At 42.7% G+C, this 22,100-nt stretch overlaps 1 protein-coding gene across 3 annotated transcripts in view; it reads left to right on the forward strand.

Annotated features, from left to right (window-relative positions):
• Positions 1-22,100, forward strand: part of PRMT2 (protein arginine methyltransferase 2) — a 39,531-nt gene that overhangs the window by 12,149 nt on the left and 5,282 nt on the right. For all 3 annotated transcript variants that reach the window (XM_082624513.1, XM_082624514.1, XM_082624515.1), the window contains exons 5-6: positions 277-438; positions 1,360-1,524. In XM_082624513.1, the coding sequence (XP_082480639.1) occupies positions 277-438; positions 1,360-1,524 (327 nt within the window). The remainder of the gene's footprint in view (positions 1-276; positions 439-1,359; positions 1,525-22,100) is intronic.

Consider the following 22,100-nt stretch of genomic DNA (forward strand, 5'->3'; position numbering starts at 1 on the left):
CACACCTGCCCCTCCGCTCGCCTGGCTGTTGGGGCGGCGCAGTGCGCTGAGCGGGGAGGGTTCCGGAAGCTTCCCTGTCATTCCTTCACTGTCTGCTCTGACTTGTGTCTGCTGCATATTTTGGCCTTTGACTCTTTAAACGCCGTCACTCGTAGTTCAGGTGTGGGGTGGCGGGGCCGAGTGGGTAGGTCAGGCTGTAACCCTCCGCCTTCAGCCAGAGCTCGGCACAGCTCCAGCCGCAGGCAGTGATCCTCCCTTCCTGTGTGTTTCCCCTAGAAACTTCACTTGGAGATGTTGGCAGACCAGCCACGAACGACCAAGTACCACAGCGTTATCCTGCAGAATAAAGAATCCCTGAAAGATAAAGTGATTCTGGATGTCGGCTGTGGGACTGGCATCATCAGCCTCTTCTGTGCACATTATGCTCAGCCTAGAGCCGTGAGTGGGAGGCAGCAGCTCTTTCACGACTTCGAAGCCGGGTCTTGGTGAAGCGCCCGCCACGTGGGCGAAACCGGCGGCGCGTTCTTGCAGGCTGAGCCCGCCAGAGGCTGCGACGTGGGTTTAATGAGTCGCAGGCAGCACAGGGTGCATAGGACAGAATAGAAAATATCCCAGTGAGTTGCAGCTGGTGGGCTGTGGTTTTGAAACTTATTTCAGTCATGCAAGGAGACACGTGCGTCCACGTGTCTGGGCTGGGCTGCTTGTGTAGACCACCGTCCCGTGTCCTCCCCCGCCGAAAGTGACCCTTGGCAGGGACAGGATGGGCCACTCTCTGGGACTCCTGCTGGGCTCCTGTCCTCCTCCTGTTAAAGCCCGTCTGGGCCAGGGAGAGGTGCCGCCTCTCGACGGCCCCAGCACAGGTGGATGAGGTTCCTAGCTTACAGGTGCGACTGCAGGGCAGTGACCGCCCAAGTCCAGACCCCGCCAGAACCAGGACGTAGCATTCAGGACCTCCTGAGGATCTGGATTTGTAGTTAGCCGCTGCTACCCTAAAAGTCTGACTGTCCGGTTGGGTGCCAAGAACCTCCTGTGTCGGTTACCGACTGTCGCTGCGTGTGTTGGAACCTGGGGCTCTGGGGTGGGCGGCCCACGTGGGTGCAGAGGCTTCTGTCCACCTGCAGCCCCGTGTCTGCGTTTAGGCAGAAAGTGGAGTTACGAGTAGAGGCAGGTCCTCCCAGGGCTCCGTCAGGTGGAGGCGGTACAGCGTGGCCGCCCGCCGTCCACCGCCACTGTCCAGCACGCTGCCTGCCTTCTGTTGCTGGCTCTGACTCAGCCGAGGAGACTCAAGCTTGGGGGAGTGGACAGCGGGCCGCGGTCTGGGGTCGGGGCGTGCATGGATGGTGCTTCTGTCACGTGCAGGTGTACGCGGTGGAGGCCAGTGAGATGGCCCAGCACACGGGGCAGCTGGTCATGCAGAACGGCTTCGCTGACATCATCACCGTGTTCCAGCAGAAGGTGGAGGACGTGCTGCTGCCGGAGAAGGTGGACGTGCTGGTGTCCGAGTGGATGGGGACCTGCCTGCTGGTAAGGGGCAGCGGGCACTGCTGGGGCGGCTGCTCTGGGCTCTGGAATCTTCATAAATCATGATTCATTTTGACTTTTTTCCTGAGGTGATGTGTAATTGATTTCTTGTGTGAACATTGGCTCAATGTCTTGAATATTGAACTGATTAAAAAAATGCTTTTATGAGGAATCTAAATCAAAGTTAATGGGACTTTCTCGTGAGTGATTTACATAAACTCTGTTCTCTTTGGGAACCTGCGAATATCCAGTGCTTGATGTGTGGCTTTTTAATGCCAGCAGAATCTTTGTCTGCAGCGCCTGATTTGCATCCATGACCAGCTCGAGGCCCAGGCTCTCCCACATTCTCTCCCCAGTCTCACATGGGTCAGGGTGGAGAGTTTTCTGATTCTACCCACCCACCCTGCTTATGAACTCACTGTGCTCCGAGGGTAAGTGAGAGGTGGGTGGAAGCCGGGCCTGCGGGTCTCCTCAGACCCTCAGCCCAGCCCCCTTTCTGGCTCAGCAGTCTGAAGTTCAGTCTCTGTCAAAACCCAGAAAAATGACAGCTGGGGGAAGGGGAGGGGAGCGCCACCAGGGTTTCCAGCAAGAAATCCATTTAAATAGTGAGTGAGTAACTTATGTGAATAATAAGAGTGCTGGCCTAGCTTCTTACAGGTCGCAAAGGTTGAGGAAAGTGATAGTAAGGGACATTGGGCCTTTAGCCTTGTTGAAATTGTGTTGTCTGGAGGTAGAGTGTAAATAGACTCAGCATCCATGATATAATTTTGTTGTTAATAACAGCTGTGGATTCACAAGATGCTGCACGGGAAAAAGGGACTTGCTACCCCTTTAATCCATGAGGCGGGCGTTGGCCTTTGCCCCCAGCACGCTAGCGTTCTTTCCGTAAATGTTACTGAGCACCTTGGGGTGGTGGGGACACCGAGAGCCCGGCTGTGGTGATGTGTCCTTTGGCGCAGTGCGGGTCGGGGAAGCCTGGCTGCCTGGGGTCCTGCTCTGCCCCTGGGAGGGGTTATGTGGAGACAGAGAGGAGGGGTGGGGGGAGGGGAGGGGGAGGAGGGAGGAGGGGAGGGGGGCGGGGGGTGGAGAGGGGGCGGGGCGCAGAAACCTGGGATTCGGTGTCCTTGTCCCTATGTGCCCGAAGCCCAGTGGTGTGGGCCGGGGGCGGGACTCCATGTGTCCAGCGGGGGAGGCTGGACTTGGGCTGTCTGCCTCCCCGCATGTGCGTGTGTCAGGTAGCCAGCCAGCGGCGTCCAGGACTTGGAAGGAGTGGGGTAGGGGTCATGATGCAGAGGCCCCAGGACTGCAGGGCATGGTGAGGCCTGCGGAGCAGAGGGGGGACGGTGCAGGGACCCCTGGGGCGTGCGGGGGCGGGGCCTTGGGGACACAGCAGAGGCCGCTGGGAATGCGCCGGCCGAGGGGGCGGCTGAGGAGAGGGCTGGAGGGGGACAGAGGGGTGGGCCAGCGGGCTTGGGGAGGCCTGTTCACCCGCAGGTGCAGGGTCCGTGGAGGGGGCGTGGCCGGGCCGGGAGGGGGCGTGGTCACGGGGGGCAGCAGAGCACGTGCAACGAAGGGGTGGAGAAAAAACCCGCGGCCCTCTGGTGCTCGCCTGTCCACTGCAGAACGTGTGGTCAGAGGGGTAGTGAGGACTGTGGCGACAGGACAGTGAGGACAGCCTGGGGTACCGAGTGGCTCAGGGCGAAGTGCCTGACCACGTGGAACTGGAGGGCCTGGTGGTTCTGTGCAGACCGGGAGGGGCCGTGTGGCCGTTGTGGGCCAAGTAGCAGACGTGGAGACGGGGCTGTGAGTCCGGCAGTATCACAGACCCATCAGCTGGGCCATACTGTGTCCCGCACAGAACCCTCCGTGCCCTGTGGCTGCCCCTCTTTTTCTGTGCTTTTTGCCTCCCTGGCATCTCCCCTCCTGTCCACTGCCTGTTCTCAGACCTCAGGTCCCCAATCTCCCTACTCTGCTGCTGACATGAAGAAAGTTGGGAAACAAACCCAAATATACGTGTGTTTAGTTTATAATAATAAGAGGTTTCTATTCAGTGGGGTACAGCTATATAATCATTCAAACGTGGGGCCGAAGCAGTTATTTTGGAGAAAATGGTTAGATTCTTCCTCACACCATATGCTGAGATAAATTCCAGATGGGTTATAGAGTTAAGCTTTTTGTTTTTTTTTTTTTTAAGGAAAGAAACATGAAACAATCACTAAAAATGTATCTGATGGGAAGCTCTTTCTAAGAACAAAGCACATAGAGAAACTATAAAATATTTGATTAATTTTATGAGACCAGCATTACACTAATACCAAAACCAAAGTTAGTACAAAAAATGAAAACTACAGACCAGTAACACTCAGGAACATTGATGTAAAAATCCTTGAAAATCATAGGAAATTGAATTGAGCAATACATAAGATGAACACCACGCTGCAACAGAGGAGAGATTATCTTCAGAATTCAAGGCTGGTTCAGTATATTAAAGTCATTCAATGTAATTGACTGTATTAATAATCTAAAGAAGAAAAATCACATGACTACCAATTAATGCACAGAAATTTGACAAAATTCAAAATACTTGAACAATTTCTGTTATGATTTCTTTTCTGACCCATTGTTATTTAGAAGTGTGTTTAATCTCCCAAGTATTTTGAATTTTACAGTTATCTTTCTGTTACTGATTTCTAGTTTACTTCCACTGTGGTCTGAGAGACCACTGTATTATCTCTATTCTTTTAAATTTGTTAAGGTTTGTTTTTGTCCCGGAATGTGGTCTGCCTTGGCGAATGTTCCGTGTGAGCTTGAAAAGACTGTGTATCCTGCTGTTGTTGGATGAAGTAGTCTATAAATGTCAATTATACCCTGATGATTGATGGTGGTGGTCAGTTCAACTATGTCCTTACTGGTTCTCCGCCTGCTGCCTCTGACCATTTCTGGGAAAGGGTTGTCAAAGTCTCCAACTATGACAGTGGGTTGATCTATTAGTCTTTGCAGTTCTATCACTTTTCTGCTCATGCAGTTTGATGCTCTGTTGTTAGGTGCGTACACATTAAGGATTGCTACGTCTTCTTGGAGAGCTGTCCCTTTATCATTGTGTAATGCCCCTCACTATCCCTGATCACTTTCCTTACTTTGAAGTCTGCTCTGTCTGAAATTAACATAGCTACTTCTGCTTTCTTTTGATTAGTGTTTACATGGTAAATCTTTCTCCATCCATTTACTTTTTTGTTTGTTTCTTTTGAGCTGCACCGCAGGGTATGTGAGATTTTAGTTCCCTAACCAGGGATGGAACCCGTGCCCCCTGCAGTGGAAGCGCAGAGTCCTAACCACTGGACCACGTCCCCCATCCATTTACTTTTAATCTATAACTGTATATTTAAAGTGGGTTCTTATAGACCACGTATAATTGTTTCTTGTTGTTTGATCCACTGTGACAATCTCTCTTTTAACTGGTGTATTTAGACCATTGGCATTCAAAGTGATTATTGATCTAGTTGGATCGACACCCACAGTATTTATTACCACTTTCTATTTGTTGCCCATGTTCTTTGTTGTTTTCTTCTCTTTTTCTGCTTTTTTGTTTCCCTGTGTGTGTGTGTGTGTGTGTGTGTGTGTGTGTGTGTTTTAAGCAGCTAAAGGTAGGGAGTTTAATCAGCATGAATTAATTCAGTGCTCACACATATGTTGGTTTAGAGCCTGACATGAACATGCTTTGATAAAAGTAAACTTAAGATACATATTATCACAGGGTATATGTCCAGTGGGATAGCTGGGTTGTATGGTAGTTCTATGTTTAGTTTTTTAAGGAACCTCCATACTGTTCTCCATAGTGGCTGTATCAATTTACATTCCCACTAACAGCGCGAGAGTGTTCCCTGTTCACTGCAGCACTATTTACAATAGCCAGGACATGGAAGTGACCTACATGTCCATTGACAGATGAATGGATAAAGAAGATGTGGTACATATATAGAATGGAATATTACTCAGCCATAGAAAGGAACCAAATTGGGTCATTTGTAGATACATGGATGGACCTAGAGACTGTCATACAGAGTGAAGTAAGTCAGAAAGAGAAAAATAAACATCGTATATTAATGCATATATGTGGAATCTAGAAAAATGGTACAGATGAACTTATTTGCAAAGCAGAAATAGAGACACAGACATAGAGAACAAACATATGGAGACCAAGGGGGGAAGGGGGTGGTGGAATGAATTGGGAGATTGGGACTGACTACTATGTATAAAATAGATAACTAATGAGAACCCGCTGTATAGCACAGGGAACTCTGCTCGGTGCTCTGTGGTGAGCTAAATGGGAAAGAAATCCCGAAAGGAGGGGATATGTGTGTACATATGGCTGATTCACTTTGCAGAAACCGTCACAACATGGTGAAGCAACTGTACCCCAATTAAAAAAATATATGTTTTCATAAATTGATGGGATATTCACTTAATAGCCCATTTCCAAGTTTTAAAAATTCTCAGTTTTTAAATTCCTCTCCCCTGAAGCTCACTTCTTTTATCTATTTTCACTTTTATTGAGGTATAACTGACAAAATTGTAAGGTATTTAAGTGTACAGAATGATGATTTGATATCTGTATACATTGTCAATGAATTGCCCCCATTGAGCTAATTAATATATCTGTCACCTTACATATTTACCTTTATTTTTAAAGTGAGAATACTTAAGTTCTACTCTCTTAGCAAATTTCAGTTACACAGCAGTGTTATCAACTGTGGTCACTATGGTATACAGCAGATCCTCAGACCTTGTTCACCTCGTTACTGAAAGCTTGTGCCCAATTACCAGCCTCTCCCTATTTCCTTCACCCCCACAGCCCCTGGCAACCACTTTCCTACTGTTTCTCTGAGTTCAGATTTTTTTTAGATTCCACAGATGAGTATTACCATGCAGTATTTGTCCAGCTTCTTTCACTTAGCAGAATGCCTTCTAGGTTCATCCATGTTGTTGCAAATGGCAAGATTTCTTTCTTTTTCATGGCTGAATAATACGCCATTGTGTGTGTGAATATATATAATCACATTTTCCTTATCCATCCCTCTGTCAATGGATAGGTTCTTTCCATATCTTGGTTATTGTGATAATGCTGCAGTGAACATGGGAGTATAGGTATCTCTTTGAGACAATTGTTTCATTTCTTTTGGATATAAACCCAGATGTGGAATTGCTGGATCATATGGTAGTTCTATCTTTAATTTTTTGAGGAGCTCCACAGTGTCTGTACCAGTTAACATTCCCACTAACTGTGTACAAAGTTTCCCTTTTCTCCACATCCTTGCCAGCTCTTGTTACTGCTTATCTTTTTTTTTTTTTTTTTTTTTTTGCGGTACGGTGGCTCTCACTGCTGTGGCCTCTCCCATTGCGGAGCACAGGCTCTGGACGTGCAGGCCCAGCGGCCATGGCTCACGGGCCCAGCCACTCCACGGCATGTGGGATCCTCCCAGACCGGGGCACGAACCCGTGTCCCCTGCATCGGCAGGCGAACTCTCAATCACTGTGCCACCAGGGAAGCCCACTGCTTATCTTTTTGATAATACATATCCTAACAGGTGTGAGGTGATACCTCATTGTGGTTTTGATTTGCATTTCCCTGATGATAAGTGATATTAAGCACTTTTTCATGTATTTATTGGCCATTTATATGTCTTCTTTGGAAAAATATCTATTCAGGGTCTTTGCCCAGTTTAAATTGGGTTGTTTTTGTTATTATTTTTGCTATTGAGCTGTATGAGTTCTTTGTATATTTTGCATATTAATCCCTTATTAGATAGGTGGTTTACAGACATTTTATCCAATTCTATAGTATATCTTTTCATTTTGTTGATGGTTTCCTTTGCTGTGCAGAAGCTTTTTAGTTCAATGTAGTCCTTCTTACTTATTTTTGCTTTTGTTGCTTTTGCTTTTGGTGTCTAATCCATAAAATTATTGGCAAGACCAGTGTCTCAAGGAGCTTTCATTCTTATGCAAGTGGCTATCGAGTTTTCCCAGCACTGTTTTGAAGAGATTATCATTTCCCCATTGTGTATTCTTGGCTTATTTGTTGAAAATTAGTTGACCTCATACGTATGGGTTAATTGGGCTCTCCATTCTGTTCCATTGATCTATGCGTCTGTTTTTTTTTTTTTTTTTTTTGCGGTACGCCGGCCTCTCACTGCCGTGGCCTCTCCTGTTGCGGAGCACAGGCTCCAGACTGCGTCTGTTTTTATGCCAATTCCATACAGTTTTGATTACTCTAGTTTGAAATCAGGAAGTGTGATGCCTCTAGCTTTGTTCTTCTTTATCAAGATTGCTGTGGTTATTTGGGGTCTTTTGTGGTTCCATACAAATTTTAGGGTTGTTTTTTCTATTTCTGTGAAAAATGCCATTGAAATTTTGATAGTGATTGCATTGTATCTGTAGCTTTCTTTGGGTAGTATGGACATTTAAACAATACTGATTCTTCCTATCCATGAACACAGGATGTCTTTCCATTTGTTTGTGTCTTCTTCAATTTCTTTCATTAGTATCTTCTGGTTTTCAATGTACAGATCTTTCATCTCCTTGGTTAAATTTATTCCTAAGGTTTGGTTTTTTTGATATAATTATAAATGGGATTGTTTTCTTAATTTCTCTTTCTGATAGTTCATTGTTGGTGTATAGAAATGCAACTGATTTTTGTTGATTTTGTATCCTGCAACTTTACTAACTTTGTTTATTAGTTCTAACAGTTTTTTGGTGGAGTCTTTAGGGTTTTCTATATATAGTGTCATGTCATCTTCAAATGGAGACATTTTTCCTTCTTCCTGTCCAATTTGGATGCCTTTTCTTTCTTTTTCTTTCCAAATAACTGTGCTGGGACTTTTAGGACTGTGTTGAATAAAAGTGGTAAGAGGGGCATCCTTGTCTTGTTCCTGATCTTAGAGGAAAAGCTTTTAGCTTTTCACCATTGAGTATGATGTTAGATGTGGGCTTGTCATATATGGCATTTATTATGTTGTGGTATGTCCCACCTATACCCAGTTTTTTGAGAGGTTTTATAATGGAAGATAGTTGAATTTTATCAAATGCTTTTTCTGCATATATTGAGATGATCATATGATTTTTTATCCTTCATTTTGTTAATGTGGCATATTACATTCATGGATTTGCTAAGTTGAACCATCCTTGCATCCCAGGAGTAAATCCCACTTGATTATGGTGTGTGATCCTTTTAATGTATTTAAAAATTTTTTTAATTTTATATTAGAGTATAGTTGATTCACAATGTTGTGTTAGTTTCAGGTGTACAGCAAAGTGACTTAGTTATACATATTCATATATCTATTCTTTTTCAGATTCTTTCCCATGTACGTTATTACAGAGTATTGAGTAGAGTTCCCTGTGCTGTACAGTAGTCCTTGTTGATTGTCTGTTTTACATTTAGTAGCGTGCATATGCCAATCCCAACCTCCCAATTCATACCCCCGTGACCTTTGCCCCTTAATGTATTGTTGAATTGGTTTGCTAATATTGTATTGAGGATTTTCCAACTATGTTCATTAGGGATATTGGCCTGTGATTTTCTTTTCTTGTAGTGTTCTTGTCTGGCTTAGGTATCAGGGTAATGCTGGCCTCTTGTAGAATGAGAAATGAGTTTGGAAGAGTTCCCTCCTCTTCTGTTTTTGGAAGAATTTGGGAAGGTTTGGTATGAATTCTTTAAATTTTTGGTGGAATTTGTCAGTGAAGCAGTTTGGTCCTGGACTTTTGTTTGTTGGGAGGTTTTTGATTACTGATTCAATCTCCTACTAGTAATTGGTCTGTTCAGATTTCTTGTATCTTCATGATTTATTCTTGGTGGCTCTATGTTTCTAGGAATTTATCAATTTCTTCTAGGTTATCCAATTTGTTGGCATATAATTATTCATACTGTCTCTTATGATATTTTGTGTGATATCAGTTATAATAGCTCCTCTTTCATTTACAATTTTATATATTTCAGTCCTCTTCTTGGTAAGTCTAGCTAAAGATTTGTCTATTTTGTTTATCTTTTAAAAAAGGAAACTCGTTGATCTTTTCTGTTGTCTTGTTAGTCTCTATCTCATTTATTTCCTTCCTTCTACTAACTTTGGGCTAATTTGTTCTTCTTTTTCTAGTTCCTTGAGGTGCAAAGTTAGATTTGCTTATTTGAGATATTCGTTTTTTCTTAATGTAGGCATTATTACTGTAAACTTCCCTCTTAGAACTGCTTTTGCTGCATCCCATAAGTTTTGGTGTGTTGTTTTTCCATTTTTGTGTGTCTCAAGATATTTTTTGATTTCTCTTGAATTCTTCTTTGACCCATTGGTTGTTTGGGAGCATGTTGTTTAATCTCCACATATTTGTGAATTTTCCAGTTTTCTTCTTGTAATTGATTTCTAGTTTCATACCATTGCTATGAGAAAAGATGTTTGATATGATTTCAGTCTTAAATTTATTAAGACTTGTTTTGTGGTTTAACATAGGACCTATCCTGGAGAATGTTCCTTGAGTTCTTGAGAAAATGTATATACTCTGCTGCTGTTGCCTGGAATGTTGTACAGGTCTGTTAATCCATCTGGTCTAATGTGTAGTTTAAGTCGTGTCGCCTTATGATTTTCTGCCTGGATGATTTATCCATTGTTGAAAATTGGCTATTGAAGTCCCCTACAGTTACTGGATTGCTGTCTATTTCTCTCTTCAACTCTCTTAATATTTTCCATAATATTTAGGTGCTCTGTCTTTTGAGGTTTTAATTGAGCATGTTATATGACTCCATTTTCTCTCCTTTCTTAGCATAGCAGTTATACTTGCTCTTTTTTGCTTTTTTAATTAGTTTCCCTACAGTTTTCAATGTGTATTTACAGCTGTTCCGAGTCTGTTTTCATCTAACACTCTTAGGCTTCATGGTTAGTGTGAGCACTTTATGATAACAGAGTAATCCTGATTTCTCCCTCCTGTCCCCTGTATCATCATTTTCATTCATTTTATTATATATAAGTATAGATATACATACGTACATAAGCATAATGGTTAAATACTGTGTTGCTATTATTTTGGACAACTTGTTAGATTGATTAAGAATAGGAAAAATAAAAGTTTTAGTTTTATCTTCATTTATTTCTTGTGATTTTATTTCTTATTTCAGTGATTTTCTTTCTTTATGCAGATCCGTGTTTCTGATCTACAGGCAAACCTCAGAGATATTGTAGGTTCAGTTCCAGACCACCACAATAAAGCAAGTTGCACGAATTTTTTGGTTTCCCAGTGCATATAAAAGTTACATTTACACTATGCTGTAGTCTGTTAGGTGTGCGGTAGCATTATGTCTAAAACAGCAATGTACATACCTTAATTAAAATATACTTTATTGCTAAAAAATGCTAACCATCATCTGAGCCTTCAGTGAGTTCTAATCTTTTTGCAATAGTAACATCAAAGATGTTGATCAGGGGCTTCCCTGGTGGTGCAGTGGTTGGGAGTCCGCCGGCCGATGCAGGGGACGCGGGTTCGTGCCCCGGTCCGGGGGGATCCCACATGCCGCAGAGCGGCTGGACCCGTGAGCCATGGCCGCTGGGCCTGTGCGTCCAGAGCCTGTGCTCCGCAGCGGGAGGGGCCACAGCAGTGAGAGGCCCGCGTAACGCCAAAAAAAAAAAAAAAAAAAGATGTTGATCACAGATTACCGTAACAAATACAATAATAATGAAAAAGTTTGAAATGTTGCAAGAATTACCAAAATGTGACACATAGACACAAAGTGAGCAAAGGCTGTTGGAAAATGGCGCCGATAGGGTTGCTCGATGCAAGGTTGCCACAAGCCTTCAATTTGTAAAAAGTACGGTATCTGTGAAGCACAATAAAATGAGATCTGCCTGTACATCATTTTCCTTCTTTCTAAAGAACTTCTTTTAACATTTCTTGCAAAGCAGGTCTACTGGCAACAAGTTCCCTCTATTTTGTTTGTCTGAGAAAGTCTTTATTTCTCCTTCACTTCTGAAGGATAATTTCACAGGGTTCAGAATTCTAGGTTGGTGGGGTTTTTTCTCTCAACACTTTAAATATTTCACTCCACTCTCTTCTTGCTTGCATGGTTTCTGAGAATTCAGATGAAATCTTATCTTTGTTCCCCAGTAGGTAGGTGTTTTTTCCCCCCAGCTTCTTTCAGGACTTTTCCTTTATCTTTTGAGTGTCTGTAGTTTGAACATGACATGACTAGTTTTACTGTTTTTTTCCCCACATTTATCTTGCTTGGTGCGCTCTGCACTCCTGGATGTGTGGGTTGGTGTTTGACATTAATTTGGGGAAATTCTCAGTCATTAGTTTTTCAACTACTTCTTCTGATCCCACCTCTCATTCTTCTCCTGGTACTTCCGTTTTGTGTTTACTATACCTTTTGTTGTCCTACAGCCCTTGAATATGTTGTTGTATTTTTTAGCCTGTTTTCGGTGCTTTTCAGCTTTGGAGGTTTCTGTTGTCATTTCCTCAAGCTTGGAGGCTTGTTGCTCAGCTGTGTCCTTACTAATGAGCCCACTGAAGACATCCTTCATTTCTGTTACATTGTTTTTCATCTTGAGCATTTGTTTTTGGTTCTTTTCAAGAATTTTCCTTTCTCTGCTTACATTGCCCATCTGTTCCTGCACGCTGTCTGCTTTATCCATTAGAGCCCTGAGCATATGAATCATAGTTGTTAAATTCCCAGCCTGATAATTACAGCATCCCTGCTGTGTCTGAGTCTGGTTCTAAGCCTCGCTGTGTGTCTTATATTGTTAGTATGTCTTGTGGTTTTCTCCTGAAAGCCAGGCTTGATGACTGGATAAAGGTTCAGTGCAAACAGGCCTATAGTGATGTGGTGGTAAGATGCGGGTTGGGGAGTGTTCTGTGGTCCTTCTGGGGTCTCAGTGTTCAGTGAGCCTGGGCCTCTGCACTGTGAACTTCACAGGTGCTTCTCAGTTTCTTTTCCTCTTTTAGGTGGGACAGGATGGCTGGAGAGGACTCAAGTTGGATATTTCTCGTTCACCAGCTGGTTAGGTTCGGTTAACTAGTTTCTCCTGAGTGCAGACCCTGTTAAGAAGAACAGAATACTCTGGTGTATTTCAAATGCTTCCTTTTGAACTTGTCAGAAGCACGAGGGGACTTTTCTCTGATGTTTACTGTGGGGACCCCTGTGACTGAGCCCGTCTGGAGCTTTGACTCTCAGGCTTGTCCACAGTGGGTCCCAGCAACTTGTCAACCACAGTTCATGTTTCCTCCCCTGGCATGTTGTGATTCTCTGTACGATCCTCCTTGACTTATGATGGGGCTACGTCCCGACACCCATCATAAGTTGAAAATATCAAAGTCCAAAATGCAGGGACTTCCCTGGTGGCACAGTGGTTAAGAATCCGCCTGCCAATGCAGGGGACACAGGTTTGAGCCCTGGTCCGGGAAGATCCCACATGCCGCGGAGCAGCTAAGCCTGTGAGCCACAACGACTGAGCCTGGGCCCACGAGCCACAATTACTGAGCCCACATGCCACAACTACTGAAGCCCGCACGCCTAGAGCCTGTGCTCCGCAACAGGAGAAGCCACAACAACAAGAAGCCCGGGCACTGCAATGAAGAGTAGCCCCCGCTCGCTGCAACTAGAGAAAGCCCGCATGCAGCAACAAAGACCCAACACAGTCAAAAAACAAAAAACAAACAAACAAAAAAACTTCAAAATGCACATAACACACGTAAGTTCCTGAACATCACAGCTGAGCCTCGCGTGCCTTAAATGTGCTCAGAGCACTCACATGAGCCTACAGTTGGGCAAAATCATAACCAAAGCCCATTTGATAATAAAGTGTTGACTATTTCATGTAATTGACTCAGTACCGTACTGAAAGTGTCGTTCACCCTAGCGATCTCATGGCTGACAGGGCTGTGGCTTGTGTGGCTCGTGTGTTGCACTGTGTATCGCTAGCTGGGAAAAGATCAAAATTCAAAATTCGATGCATAGTCTTTACTGAATTCCTATTGCACCGTTGTAAAGTTGAACCATCATAAGTAGGGGACCGTCTGTATTAGTCTCTCAATTTCTCCTATTTGGGGGCAGCAGTTTGCTCTGTGACCTCATTTCTCTTACGGATCTAAGAAGAGTTCTTGATGTTTCAGTTTGTTCAGCTTTTTACTTGTTAGGACAGAATGGCAACTTCCCCCTAAGAGCAGGAGTGATGCAGGGAGGGCCACTACACCACTTCTACTCCATATTGTACTGGGAAACCTAACCAGTGCAAAAGGGAGAGAAGAAGTGAAAGGCACACAGAACGAAGACAAAGAAATAAACCATCCCTTTCTCAGCATGATTGTCTTTGTAGAAAATCCCAAGGAATCTCCAAAAACTTTCCTAGACTAGTAGGCAAGTTTAACAAGATCACAAAGTCAGCATACAAAAACCAGTCATATTTTTATATAAATACTAGCACTGTACAATACTGTTTACAATAGCTCCAAAATGATGAAATCTGACGAAACGTATAAGATCTGTATGCTGAAAACTATGTGATGCTGATAGATACACATTGTTCATGGGCTGGAAGACAACCTTGTAAGGATGTCTCTTCTCCCCAGATTAATCTGTAGATTTGATACAATTCCAGTTAAAAGCTAAGCAGGAGTTTTTGTAGATAAGTTCATTGTAAAATTTATGTGGAATGTAAACAAACTAGAATAGCTGATACACTTTTTAAAAGAACAAGGGCTTCCCTGGTGGCGCAGTGGTTGAGAGTCCGCCTGCCGATGCAGAGAACGCGGGTTCGTGCCCCGGTCCGGGAGGATCCCACATGCCGCGGAGCGGCTGGGCCCGTGAACCATGGCCGCTGAGCCTGCGCGTCCAGAGCCTGTGCTCCACAACGGGAGAGGCCACAACAGTGAGAGGCCCGCGTACTGCAAAAAAAAAAAAAAAAAAAAAAAAAAAGAACAAAATTGGAAGAATTATAGTACCTGACTTTAAAACTTAGTATAAAGCTCTGGTAGTCAAGACTGTGAAACTGGTGAAACAATAGACACGTAAGTCGCTGGAACAGAATAGACAGTATATTCCTACAAATACAGTCAACTGATTCTTAACAGAGGGGCAAAGTTAATTTAATGAAGAAAAGATAGTCTTTTCACCTAATTATATTGGAACAGTTGGCCATCCATGTGCAAAAAAAAGAACTTCAACTTTAAGGCTCATACCTCATACTAAACAATGAACTCAAAATTGATTACAGATCTAATTGCTTAGAACATAAAACTATAAAACTCTCGGAAGAAATCACAGGAGAAAGTGTTCATGGGTTAGTCAAAGGGTTTTTAGGTGTGACTCTAAAAGCATAATCTATTAAAGAAAAAGTTGATAAATTGGACTTCATCAAAAGTAAAAATGTCTGTTCTGTAAAAGACAGTGTTAAGAGAATGAAAAGACATGCTAAGGGCTTCCCTGGTGGCGCAGTGGTTGAGAGTTCGCCTGCCGGTGCAGGGGACGCGGGTTCATGCCCCAGTCTGGGAAGATCCCACATGCCATGGAGCGGCTGGGCCCATGAGCCATGGCCGCTGAGCCTGCGCATCTGGAGCCTGTGCTCCGCAATGGGAGAGGCCACAATAGTGAGAGGCCCGTGTACTGCAAAAAATAAAAATAATAATAATAATAAAGACATGCTAAGGTTAGGAGAAGATATTTGCAAATCACATATCCAGTGTGTATCCTGAATATACAAAGAATTCTCAAAATTCAACACTCCCGAGGGGCACCTAGGGGCGCTGGGCCGCTCTTGACTTCGGTGCCACGTGACCTCTGTGGCTCTCCTGCTTTGATGTTCCACGTCTGTTTTTCCTTTGTTAAATGAACATCAACATTTTATTCAAAATTAGGCCAGGAAATTGACATAGTTAAATATAATCGAGGAACAGTTACTTTTTTTTTAAACATCTTTATTGGACTATAATTGCTTTAGAATGGTGTGTTGGATGCTGCTGTGTAACAAAGTGAATCAGCTATATGTGTACGTATATCCCCACATCCCCTCCCTCTTGCGTCTCCCTCCCACCCTCCCTATCCCACCCCTCTAGGTGGTCACAAAGCACTGAGCTGATCTCCCTGTGCCATGCAGCTGCTTCCCACTAGCTATCTATTTTACATTTGGTAGTGTATATATGTCCATGCCACTCTCTCACTTCATCCCAGCTTACCCTTCCCCCTCCCCGTGTCCTCAAGTCCATACTCTACGTCTGTGTGTTTATTCCTGTCCTGCTCCTAGGTTCATCAGAACCTTTTTTTTTTTTTTAGATTCCATATATATGTGTTAGCATACGGTATTTGTTTTTCTCTTTCTGACTGACTTCACTCTGTATGACAGACTCTAGGCACATCCACCTCACTACAAATAACTCAGTTTCGTTTCTTTTTCTGGCTGAGTAATATTCCATTGTATACATGTGCCACATCTTCTTTCTCCAGTCATCTGTCGATGGACACTTAGGTTGCTTCTATGTCCTGTCCTGGCTATTGTAAATAGTGCTGCAATGAACACTGTGGTACATGAGTCTTTGAATTATGGTTTTCTCAGGGTATATGCCCAGTAGTGGGATTGTTGGGCCATATAGTAGTTCTAGTTTTTGTTTTTTAAGGAACCTCCATATTGTTCTCCATAGTGGCTGTATCAATTTACATTCCCACCAACAGTGCAAGAGGGTTCCCTTCTCTCCACACCTTTTCCAGCATTTATTGTTTGTAGATTTTTTGATGATGGCCATTCTGACTGGTGTGAGGTGATACCTCATTGTAGTTTTGATTTGCATTTCTCTAATGATTAGTGATGTTGAGCATCTTTTCATGTGTTTATTGGCAATCTGTATATCTTTGGAGAAATGTCTATTTAGGTCTTCTGCCCATTTTTTTGGATTGGGTTGTTTGTTTTTATATTGAGCTGCTTGTATATTTTGGAGATTAATCCTTTGTCAGTTGCTTCATTTGCAAATATTTTCTCCCATTCTGAGGGTTGTCTTTTCATCTTGTTTATGGTTTCCTTTGCTGTGCAAAAGCTTTTAAGTTTCATTAGGTCCCATTTGTTTATTTTTGTTTGTATTTCCATTTCTCTAGGCGGTGGGTCAGAAAGGATCTTGCTCTGATTTATGTCACAGAGTGTTCTGCCTTATGTTTTCCTCTAACAGTTTTATACTGTCTAGCCTTGCATTTAGGTCTTTAATCCATTTTGAGTTTATTTTTGGGTATGGTGTTAGGAAGTGTTCTAATTTCATCCTTTTACATGTAGCTGTCCAGTTTACCCAGCACAACTTTTGAAGAGGCTGTCTTTTCTCCATTGTATACTCTTGCCTTCTGTATCAAAGATAAGGTACCATATGTGTGTGGGTTTATCTCTGGGCTTTCTATATCCTGTTCCATTGATCTATATTTGTTTTTATGCCAGTACCATACTGTCTTGATTACTGTAGCTTTGTAGTTTAGTCTGAGTCCGGGAGCCTGATTCCTCCAGCTCTGTTTTTCTTTCTGAAGATTGTTTTGGCTATTTGGGGTCTTTTGTGTTTCCATACAAATTGTGCAATTTTTTGTTCTAGTTCTGTGAAAACTGCCATTGGTAGTTTGATAGGGATTGCATTGAATCTGTAGATTGCTTTGGGTGGTATAGTCATTTTCACAATGTTGATTCTTCCAATCCAAGAACATGGTATATCTCTCCATCTGTTTGTGTCATCTTTAATTTCTTGCATCAGTGTCTTATAGTTTTCTGCATACAGGTCTTTTGTCTCCTTAGGTAGGTTTATTCCTAGGTATTTTATTTTTTATGTTGCAATAGTAAATGGGAGTGTTTCTTTAATTTCTCTTTCAGATTTTTTCATCATTAGTGTATAGGAATGCAGGAGATTTCTGTGCATTAATTTTGTATCCTGCTACTTTACCAAATTCATTAATTAGCTCTAGTAGTTTTCTGGTAGCATCTTTAGGATTCTCTATGTATCGTGTCTTGTCATCTGCAAACAGTGACAGTTCTTCTTTTCCGATTTGGATTCCTTTTATTTCCTTTTCTTCTCTGATTGCTGTGGTTAAAACTTCCAAAACTATGTTTGAATAATAGTGGTGAGAGTGGGCAACCTTGTCTTGTTCCTGATCTTAGAGGAAATGGTTTCAGTTTTTCACCATTGAGAATGATGTTGGCTATGGGTTTGTCATATATGGCCTTTATTATGTTAAGGTAGTTTCCCTGTATGCCTACTTTCTGGAGAGTTTTTATCATAAATGGGTGTTGAATTTTGTCAAAAGCTTTTTCTGCATCTATTGAGATTATCATATGGTTTTTATCCTTCAATTTGCTAATATGGTTTATCACATTGATTGATTTGCATATATTGAGGAATCCTTGCATTCCTGGGATAAACCCCACTTGATCATGGTGTATGATCCTTTTAATGTGCTGTTGGATTCTGTTTGCTAGTATTTTGTTGAGGATTTTTGCATCTGTGTTCATCAGAGATATTGGCTGTAGTTTTCTTTTTTTGTGACATCTTTTTTGGTTTTGGTATCAGGGTGGTGGTGGCCTCGTAGAATGAGTTTGGGAGTGTTCCTCCCTCTGCTATATTTTGGAAGAGTTTGAGAAGGATGGGTGTTAGCTCTTCTCTAAATGATTGATAGAATTCGCTTGTGAAGCCATCTGGTCCTGGGCTTTTGTTTGTTGGAAGATTTTTAATCACAGTTTCAATTTCAGTGCTTGTGTTTCGTCTGTTTATATTTTCTATTTCTTCCTGGTTCAGTCTTGGAAGGTTATGCTTTTCTAAGAATTGGTCCATTTCTTCCAGGTTGTCCATTTTATTGGCATAGAGTTGCTTGTAGTAATCTCTCATGATCCTTTGTATTTCTGCAGTGTCAGTTGTTACTTCTCCTTTTTCATTTCTAATTCTGTTGATTTGAGTCTTCTCCCTTTTTTTCTTGGTGAGTCTGGCTAATGGTTTATCAATTTTGTTTATCTTTTCAAAGAACCAGCTTTTAGTTTTATTGGTCTTTGCTATCATTTCCTTCATTTCTTTTTCATTTATTTTTGATCTGATCTTTATGATTTCTTTCCTTCTGCTAACTTTGGGGTTTTTTTCTTCTTCTTTATCTAATTGCCTTAGGTGTAAGGTTAGGTTGTTTGAGATTTTTCTTGTTTCTTGAGGTAGGATTGTAATGCTATAAACTTACCCCTTAGAACTGCTTTTGCTGCATCCCATAGGTTTTGGGTCATTGTGTTTTCATTGTCATTTGTCTCTAGGTATTTTTTGATTTCCTCTTTGATCTTTTCAGTGATCTCTTGGTTATTTAGTAGTGTATTGTTTAGCCTCCATGTGTTCGTATTTTTTACAGATTTTTTCCTGTAATTGATATCTAGTCTCATAGCATTGTGGTTGGAAAAGACACCTGATACGATTTCAATTTTATTAAATTTACCAAGGCTTGATATGTGACCCAGGATATGATCTATCCTGGAGAATGTTCTATGAGCACTTGAGAAGAAAGTATTTTGGTTTTTTTTTTAGATGAAATATCATATAAATATCAATTAAGTCCATCTTGTTTAATGTGTCGTTTAAAGCTTGTGTTTCCTTATTTATTTTCATTTTGGATGGTCTGTCTATCGGTGAAAGTGGGGTTTTAAAGTCCCCTACTATTATTGTGTTACTGTTGACTTCCCCTTTTATGGCTGTTAGCATTTGCCTTATGTACTGAGGTGCTCCTGTGTTGGGTGCATATATATTTACAATTGTTATATCTTCTTCTTGGATTGATCCCTTGATCATTATGTAGTGTCCTTCTTTGTCTCTTTTAATAGTCTTTATTTTAAAGTCTGTTTTGTCTGATATGAGAATTGCTACTCCAGCTTTCTTTTGATTTCCATTTGCATGGAATATCTTTTTCCATCACCTCACTTTCAGTCTGTATGTGTCTCTAGGTCTGAAGTGGGTCTCTTATAGACAGCATATGTACGGGTCTTATTTTTGTATCCATTCAGCCAGTCTATGTCTTTTGATTGGAGCATTTAATCCATTCACATGTAAGGTAATTATCGATATGTATGTTCCTATTACCATTTTCTTAATTGTTTTGGGTTTGTTTTTGTAGGTTTTTTCCTTCTCTTATGTCTCCTGTCTGGAGAAGTTCCTTTAGCATTTGTTGTAAAGCTGGTTTGGTCGTGCTGAATTCGCTTAACTTTTGCTTATCTGTAAAGGTTTTAATTTCTCCATCGAATCTGAATGAGATCCTTGCTGGGTAGAGTAATCTTGGTTGTAGGCTTTTCCCTTTCATCACTTTAAGTATGTCCTGCCACTCCCTTCTGGCTTGCAGGGTTTCTGCTGAAAAATCATGTTAACCTTATGGGGATTCCCTTGTATGTTCTTTGTTGCTGTTCCCTTGCTGCTTTTAATATTTTTTTCTTTGTATTTAATTTTTGATAGTTTGATTAGTATGTGTCTCGGCATGTTTCTCTTTGGGTTTATCCTGTATGGTACTCTCTGTGCTTCCTGGACTTGATTGACTATTTCCTTTCCCATGTTAGGGAAGTTTTTGACTATAATCTCTTCAAATATTTTCTCAGACTCTTTTTCCCTTTTTCTTCTGGAACCCCTATAATTCGAATGTTGGTGCGTTTAATGTTGTGCCAGAGGTCTCTGAGACTGTCCTCAATTCTTTTCATTCTTTTTTTCTTTATTCTGCTCCCTGGAGGTTATTTTCACCCTTTTATCTTCCAGGTCACTTATCCGTTCTTCTGCCTCATTTTTCTGTTATTAATTCCTTCTAGGGTATTTTTAATTTCAGTAATTGTGCTGTTCATCACTGTTTGTTTGCTCTTTAGTTCTTCTAGATCCTTGTTAAATGTTTCTTGTATTTTCTCCATTCTGTTTCTGAGATTTTGGATCATCTTTACTATCATTACTCTGAATTCTTTTTCCGGTAGGTTGTGTATTTCGTCTTCATTTATTTGGTCTTGTAGGTTTTTACCTTGCTCCTTTGTCTGTAACATGTTTTTTTGTCATTATATATATATTTTTTTGATGGGTGGTGCTGTATTCCTGTGTTACTGGTTGTTTGGCCTGAGATGTCCAGCAGTGGAGTTGGCAGGTGGTTGGATAGAGCTGGGTCTTGGTGCCGAGATGAAGACCTCCGGGAGGCCTCACTCCAACTGATATTCCCTGGGGTCTGAGGTTCTCTGTTAGTCCAGCAGTTTGGACTCGGAGCTCCCACCACGGGAGCTTGGGCCTGACCTCCAGCCTGGGAACCAAGATCCTGCAAGCTTCATGGCACAGTTAAAAAAAAAAAAAAAAAGGAAGAAATAAAGAAAAAAAGGAGCAGTACAATATCAAAGAATGAAGAACAAAATAAAGTTAGAAAGATAAAAAATATATTAGGAAAAATAAAACTATAATTGAAACAACTGCAACAAGGTAAAATAAAACCACAGCAGAAAAAAGAAAAAAAAAGTGGGGGGAGCAACAAGCCAGGAGGAGAGATCACTAACGAAGTATAAAGAATAAAATAAAATTAGAAAAATAAAAGGTTTATTAGGAAAAACAAAAATCTAAAAGAATCAATGACAGTGAATCAACAAGGTAAAACAGAACCCCAATCTAAAAGAGGAAAAAAGAAAAAGAAAAAAAATAGCCTTGGCTATGAGGGCAGAGTTCAGGTGAAGGCGGAACAGGCAGGGGCAGGGTTTAGGGTGGGGCGGGACCTAGGTGGGTGGGTGGGGGTGACGTTTGAGCGTGGGGCGGGGCCTCTGCTTAGGGCGGAGGGGGAGAGGCAGCACGTGGAAAGGAGGGCCTCTGGAGTGTGGAGCTCGGAGTCTGGAGGTAGGGCCCTGAGTGGGGGGGTGTGGGCGGGGTTTAGGCCCAGCGCATTGGAGCGGGTCTCAGAGGGGGTCTCCGAGTGTAGGGGTGGGGCTTGGGCTCTGCATGGCAGGAGGGGGCCTGGGTGGGCAGAGGATCAGGCCCAGGAGCCCAAGAGGCTCCTGGGGGCCCAAGTAGGCAGAGGAGACCTGGCCACGCTCCCTTTGGACCCTCTGCCCTCCCAGTGGTCCCCCAATTTCCCCCTTCAGATGTGGGATCCCTTCCCCTCCCACAGCCGCCCCTCAGGGGCACCAGTCCCCTCCTGCCTCCACTTCTCCTCCCTCCTCACTGCCCCCACACCCCAAGTCCTACCCAGTTGTTGGGGGTTCCTCCTGTCCCCTTAGGTGTCTGTGGTCCCCCACTGGTGCCTGGTAGGTGCCCTAGTTGTGCGGAGACGCAAATTCTGCCTCCTCCTAGTACGCCATCTTGACTCCGCCCCCGATGTTACACGTTTTTAAGAAGTGACTTCAGCCAACTTAAAGGGTGGTGAGAATCCTGAGGATACCCCAGACCAGGTTGATACCGTTGGAGAGTTAAGACCCTGAAACACTTGAGGGCTTTAGGAACATGGGGACAGATGACTGCTGAGAGAGTGGGGTGGGCGAGAGGCTGATTTCCCTGACCGTTAGCCATGCCCAGTTCCGAGCTCCATGCGGCTGATGGGGCTTAAACCCAGGCTGTGACTGGACTCGGTG

Source organism: Mesoplodon mirus (genome assembly GCF_964341445.2).
Source record: "Mesoplodon mirus genome assembly, chromosome: 6".
NCBI lineage: Eukaryota > Metazoa > Chordata > Mammalia > Artiodactyla > Ziphiidae > Mesoplodon > Mesoplodon mirus.